The sequence below is a fragment of the Buceros rhinoceros genome, unplaced genomic scaffold (genome assembly GCF_000710305.1).
Source record: "Buceros rhinoceros silvestris isolate BGI_N320 unplaced genomic scaffold, ASM71030v1 scaffold33097, whole genome shotgun sequence".
Taxonomy (NCBI): Eukaryota; Metazoa; Chordata; class Aves; order Bucerotiformes; family Bucerotidae; genus Buceros; species Buceros rhinoceros.
Window position 1 is genome coordinate 1 of NW_010423303.1, and position 7,010 is coordinate 7,010.

General features: G+C 38.1%; 1 protein-coding gene across 1 annotated transcript in view; it reads left to right on the forward strand.

The window, feature by feature from the left end:
- Positions 1 to 881: 881 nt before the first annotated feature.
- The window catches only part of MIOS (missing oocyte, meiosis regulator, homolog (Drosophila)), a 10,887-nt gene continuing 4,758 nt past the window's right edge, over positions 882 to 7,010 (forward strand). Inside the window, exons 1-5 of the mRNA XM_010140386.1 lie at positions 882 to 2,241; positions 2,452 to 2,550; positions 3,288 to 3,545; positions 4,760 to 4,929; positions 6,595 to 6,660. Coding sequence (XP_010138688.1) covers positions 945 to 2,241; positions 2,452 to 2,550; positions 3,288 to 3,545; positions 4,760 to 4,929; positions 6,595 to 6,660 — 1,890 coding nt within the window. The 5' untranslated portion in view covers positions 882 to 944. The remainder of the gene's footprint in view (positions 2,242 to 2,451; positions 2,551 to 3,287; positions 3,546 to 4,759; positions 4,930 to 6,594; positions 6,661 to 7,010) is intronic.

Sequence of the window (7,010 nt, forward strand, 5' to 3'; positions counted from 1 at the left end):
CGTCGCGTTGCCCCTGGGTGGGGAGCGGGGAGGAGGGCTGGCCTGCGACCGGGGGCCCGAGCCCCTGGGGCACGTAGGAGCGGGGCTGGGGGTTAACCAGCAGCCACGCAGAGGCGGCCTGGGAGAAGTCAATAACGCTCCATTTTCATGCCTCCCAGTCTCGTACGGCTCTTTCTCCTCTTACAGAAGGGGTTTAGGATCTGTGGGGTCTTTTCGTGTATAGACACGGGTAATGATTCTGGGCATGCAGCTACTGACAGTGTAAATGGAGTTAAACAGTGATGTACGTTTCTGAATGCTGCTGTGCCAAATATGAATCAAGGCAAGGTAATGTTGGGGCAGAAGGTGGGATTAGGAGCAGTGGAATGAGATGAGAAGTGGAAAGTTGTATTTCTGTAAAAATCTTCAAAGAGGGCAAGCCTTTCTAGGCTATGGAACAGACCAGACAAACCAGGCAGGCTCTAATTTTTGTCAATTAGTGCACTTCAATTAGAGAAATTTTTTTCTGCATATGTAAGGGAGTGGCTCTTTCCCAGCATCACACCCACACAGCATGCCACACCACATCACAGTTGATCCCTTCTTCCTTAACGCTGGTGAGGAGTTTGTAAACACTGTAAATGCTGTTGACGATTTGTAGGTGGCTATGTTGGTTCTGTCTCAGGAGACAGAAAACCAGCAAAAACCAAGTGTGCCATGGGGAAAGTGATGCACTACAGAGAATGCTTAAGGTTTTGGCCTGAAGTGTGTATGTGTTAAACCCTTGGGTGGCTAAAAATCATTCAGAAGCATATGTTTGATTCTTTAAAGATGATCTCAGATTACAAAGGAGTTTGGGTTTTGATAACATTCCTACAAATTATTTTCTCAACAGTTTCCGCATGCATGGATATCACCTGAAACTTCTTACAAGAGCTTAAATTGTGTGCAGACTTACCCTAAACATGAGTGGCTCCAAACCTGATATTCTGTGGGCCCCGCACCACGTTGACAGGTTTGTTGTCTGTGATTCAGAACTGAGCCTTTATCACATTGACTCTGCTGTAAGTTCAGAACTCAAGGCAGGGTCCTTGCGGTTGTCAGAAGAAACTACAGCCACGCTGTTGTCTATAAATTCGGATACACCGTATATGAAATGTGTGGCTTGGTATCCAAAGTATGATCCTGAGTGTCTCCTGGCTGTTGGACAGGCTAATGGCCGAGTGGTACTTACTAGTCTCGGACAAGATCACAACTCAAAATCTAAAGATTTGATAGGCAAAGAGTTTGTTCCCAAACATGCACGGCAATGCAATACCCTCGCCTGGAACCCGCTAGATAGTAACTGGCTTGCTGCTGGGTTGGATAAACATCGGGCTGACTTTTCAGTATTGATCTGGGATATCAGTAGCAAATACGCCCCAGAAACTGCAGTTGCTACAGAGAAAGTAAGACTTTCAGCAGGCGATTCGGAAGCAGGGCTGGTGGTAACAAAGCCACTGTATGAATTAGGACAGAATGATGCTTGCCTCTCTCTCTGTTGGCTTCCACGGGATCAGAAACTGCTGTTAGCTGGAATGCATCGGAATCTGGCAATTTTTGATCTGAGGAACACAAGCCAAAAAATATTTGTAAACACCAAGGCTGTCCAAGGAGTGACTGTTGATCCCTATTTCCACGATCGCGTAGCTTCCTTCTATGAAGGTCAGGTTGCCATATGGGATTTAAGAAAGTTTGAAAAGCCTGTTTTGACCTTGACAGAGCAACCAAAACCCTTAACAAAAGTTGCTTGGTGTCCAACAAGAACTGGACTGTTAGCTACTTTAACAAGGGATAGTAATATCATTAGACTGTATGACATGCAGCATACTCCCACTCCTATTGGAGATGAAACTGAGCCAACAATAATTGAAAGGAGTGTCCAGCCATGTGAAAACTACATTGCTTCGTTTGCCTGGCATCCCACAAGTCAAAATCGAATGGTGGTAGTGACTCCCAACAGGACTATGTCTGACTTCACAGTTTTTGAAAGAATTTCTCTTGCATGGAGTCCAGTGACATCCCTAATGTGGGCTTGTGGACGACATTTATATGAGTGTACGGAAGAAGGAAAGGCTAGTTCCTTGGAAAAAGACATAGCAACAAAAATGCGACTCAGAGCTCTCTCAAGGTATGGTCTTGATACTGAACAAGTTTGGAGAAATCACCTCCTGGCTGGAAATGAAGATCCTCAGCTGAAATCGCTTTGGTACACTCTGCATTATATCCTTTATTTTACTGTAGTTTATATCCTAAAGCAGTAATATACGTTTATGTGTAAACCAGTTATGATAAATGCATGAAATTCTTTAAATATAATGCAACATCCTGTAAATACTTAGCATATGCTAATAGGATGTGACTTTAAAAAAATAAAACAAAAACGTTTTTCAAATACTTGGGAAAAATTAAGCTTCCTATACATGAAAATACTTATGAAGCAGTATACTGAAGATATGGATCAAAAACTTACAGGAAACAAAGGTCCCTTAGTTTATGCTGGCATTAAATCAATTGTGAAGTCATCTTTGGGTAAGAATGTTCCAACTTTGATATTGTATGTTTGCAGAATGATGCACTCATGGATTTGTCTTCAAAAATTGTTGAAACAGGTTATTTAAAAATAGCAAAACAAAGTATTTCTGTTTGTGTTTTAATATATGTAAGTTAACAGTTTGTATTGCACTAATTTCCAGAATTTTCAGTGTTCTTGGAGAGTCAGTAATCATAAAAACAAAGTATACTCAGAGATAAATCTTTAGCTGAACTATTTTGAACATTTGGGTTTAATTATATCTATTAATCTATTACTTGAATGTTTCTGTCTCTGTTCATTATGTGTCTTATTAATACTTATGCTCCTTGTAGCAAAAAAATAACTCTTTGGTGGTGGGAAAGCATGTAGCACATTGATGTTTGCTAAGAAGAAGAGAACTGATGGAGCAGGTGCTTGATCATGTGTTACATATTTTCATACTGAACATACTGATAACTCCTGTCAACTCTAACAAGAACTGCCAAAATCTTAGGAGGTAGTTGAAAGAAAAAAGACTTAGTGCAGAATATACATTGAGTTCAGGTGCATGATTTTAGCAGATCAAAAAAATTTTGTGTATGCTGTTCCTTACCGTGGTGTTTTTAGTGATGTTTAAGTACTAAAACACACTTCTCAGCATCTGCTCTGCTTTGTGATTGAAATTGAAGCACTGCATTGTGATTGCAATTTAAATTGTGATTTAAGCATAATTTAAATTATTTCCCATTTCTAGGAACAACAGAGAACTTCAGGCACAGCAGGAGTGGATCTGATAGACAGGCAGATATTATTCAGTATCTGAGTGAGGAGAGATCCTTGGCTTTGCAGCTCTGTGGGTGGATAAAGAAGGGAACAGACTTAGATGTGGAACCTTTTTTAAATTCACTGGAACAGGAAGGAGACTGGGAGCGAGCTGCTGCTGTAGCACTTTTCAACTTGGACATACGCCGAGCAATACAAATTCTGAATAAAGGGGCTTCCTCGGGAAAAGGTGTGTATAGTATCTTTTATTTTGACATTATACCACCTTGGTAGATTTTTTTCCTGTAAGCAGAATTATGTAAGATAGTATGGAAAAGATGCATGTTGTGTTATGAATAGTTACTTGGAGTGGTTGTATTGGAACCTGAGAATCTGAGAGATCCTGATCTTTTACTCTTCATACAGTTATATACTTCACTGTTTAGTTAAAATCGACTGTATGTTTCAGAATTTCCTATTGATACGTACCCCAGAAAGTGTTACACTCGGAATTAGTGGGATTCTTTTATTTTTATGGAATTGCATCTTGGCTAGATGTCATGTATATCTGCATCCATCAGGCTGTATGCAGCTTCCCACCAGTGTGATGACTGTGGAATAACTTAAGTGTGCTATTTGGGGTCTGTAGAAAACATTTAGTTATGAGTAGTATTTGGTAAGAGTTGCAGTGTACGAGGGAAAAGCTAAGATATTGGAGCCAGGTGGAGGTATTTTTGTTTTGTTTTCTTGCCGGTATTCCTCCTACAACTCCTATTTGCCTCTGTGTTTTGTCATTAAATTTAAAAGATTCTCTTGCCACTAAAGCAGGTACGTAAACCACAAAGGGAGCTTAATATTGTCTCTTTTTGGTGGTGGGAAGTGTGTGTGAGCTTTACATAGGGAAGGTTCAGAGCAGAGACATGCCATCTTCAAATTCAAAATTAAAAGTGAACTTTCTGACAGGATGAATATTTAGATTAATTAGATTTAATGGTTTTAGGAAACTTGTTAACTTGAAGCTGTTATATGCTATTGTATCCTCCAGCTCGGTCTGTTAAGTGATGGCTGTGTATACAATCCTATCTTTTCATTTCTTGTGGATGTGAATTATGGTAATGACAATCTTTTATGATAGTGATAGGAGCACATTTAGCAGTTTTTCAAAACTATTTCAAAATACCAGAACCAGTGTGATGTTGGTTAAATTATAACTTGGGCTTTCATGCATGTGGGCTTTTGACTTCTAGAGTTAACTTACCTGAACGGAAGCATTTAAAGCAGAAACTAATAAATATTAGCGTATGCACATTTATTTTACCTAGTGTTGATTCTACGGCATTTTGTCTTGTATCCTGCCAAAACGTTCTGTTTCAAACTGATGCTTTCAACTGCAGTTTTAATGGGATGGGTTTTTTAAGTCCTTAAATTCAATATTGTTTCACTGATTATTATTTAATGAATCAGGTGATCTGAACCTTAATGTAGTTGCGATGGCTCTATCGGGCTACACAGATGAGAAGAACTCGCTCTGGAGAGAAATGTGCAGTACTCTAAGACTGCAGTTGAACAATCCCTACTTGTGTGCTATGTTTGCTTTCCTGACAAGCGAATCTGGTTCATATGATGGTGTCTTGGTAAGTAAATTTCTGTTACGTTAAAATTTCTTTAAGAAATAGGTGCATATATATATATACACACACACATACACATATGTAGGGAAGTGCTACATATTCCATGAATTAATCAGATCAGAACATATTATTTTTCTCCTGATGCTGGCAGGTAACATATTTCTCTTTTAAACGGAAATCTGCTGTCAGTGAGTGTTGCATTAGCGAACAAAACATGCATAAGCAGGCAAAATATCCAATATAGTTCACGCATTTTTTACAGGAAATTTTTCTTAGCATGGAGTTATTAAACCACTAGAAATATGTTATCAAAATAATTTAACTACTCTCCCCTTTTTACCCCTGCTTGACAATGGAAATGCACAAAACAGAGTAAGTGCAGGGGAGTCTGCAGAACTTTCATCAAGCTATATTTGCATTGAACTGTATTTTATTTTTCCTTGTTTACTTGTTAAAATGGTTTCACTGTGTTGAAACAGTAAACAGAATAGTTTTACATCTTGTGAAATTAGTATAAAATTGTCATGGAAAAAGCAAACTAAATCTTTAATTATGAGATACTCTGAGCCTTTTCAGAAGTAACGTACTTGATCCTTGCTTAGAGAACAACAGAAATACTTATTCAGTAAGAATTATTTGGCCCAGAGGAGGACTACTATAATGCAACAGGGTAATGGGCCTAAACCTGTGGAAAACAAAGTTGTCATAATATGATTTTTAAAAATTTTAAATATTAAAAAGTATTAAATATTTAAAAAAAAAAAAAAGGAAAGAATCCCAGAGGAGAGAAACCTTAGTCTTTTCTTCTCTCTTCAAGACAGAATATTCTTGTTCTCTGGATCATAAGGTGGTTTTTATAATTTTAATTTTTATTTTGGTAAGACCTGTTGAAGTTTGCATGAAAAAATTTTTCCAAGCACATCTCCCTTTTTTTGGCTGCATCAATCACAATTTCTATTCTGAGAATATGAATATCAGAAGGGAAAAATATGAGCACAGCTAAGTACCAGAATTGATCAAGGATTTTTCTTTTCTTCAGTGTCGCATCTAGAAAAAGGATTAAAAAGCAGAAAATAAATATTATTGCATTGCTGCACCTTGAGTGCCAGTAGACTTGTAAGAAAGCTGTGTTCTGGGTGTTTGGATTTAGTTTTTGGTTGGGTTTTTCTGTTTGTTTCATTTCTTAACTTTTAGTTGTGATTTTAGGAAGGAATTAGAGAGGTTAGGATAGTTATTTTGTGAATATGGTAAATGAAGGTTGGTTTGTTTTTCTGTCCCCATGAGTTGGTGAGAGTCTAGGCTATAGAAGCACAAAGTGCTAGAAGCACAAAGCCCAGCTCCCACTTGCAGGTGCCTTTTCTAGGGCTGCATAAACCATGTAGGATGTGTTGTGTCAGGCTTTCCTCCCATTTTAGTAGGTTGTTCCAGTAGCCGCAGTCTTGCTCTGATACCTGTATAAAGGATTAAGTGTAAAGTATATATGAATCCGAGTATAAAGGATTAATCTGACATTTACTGTTAGCATTCTTCACCTGTGATGTTTTCTTTGTACCTAATCAATTTCATAGAATTAGTTACACAATAGTGCAAATGTTCAGACTTGCAATACGTTGTTTGTGAAAGTGGAAACTTGTATGTGATGGAGTATTCCCGTTTTTCTCTCCAAAGTATGAAAATAACGTAGCTGTACGAGACAGAGTGGCATTTGCTTGCAAGTTCCTCAATGATGCTCAGGTAAGTTTGTGGTAACACATTTAAGCCAACTGTTAAGCTGGGTTTTATCTAGAGGTGGAAGAAACTTGGCTGGAGGGATGAATAGTGGGAGCAATGAGTCATGAGGGATTTTTATTTCTCATCACAGCAGGATATAAGGTATGGTATAATCTGGTCTTCAGTTTTTATCTTCAGGTTAATTTTTGGGTTTTTGTTCTTGGGTGGTTTTTTTTTTTAGCATTCATGAGATGCTAGTTTGTTAAATGCTATTGCGTTACTTGTATGTCTGTTTTACTGGAGAGTATTTGTACTTATTCAGTATTTATTTCCAGATATATATGTTTTCTTGTATTAAAGCTTGGTTTTACAGC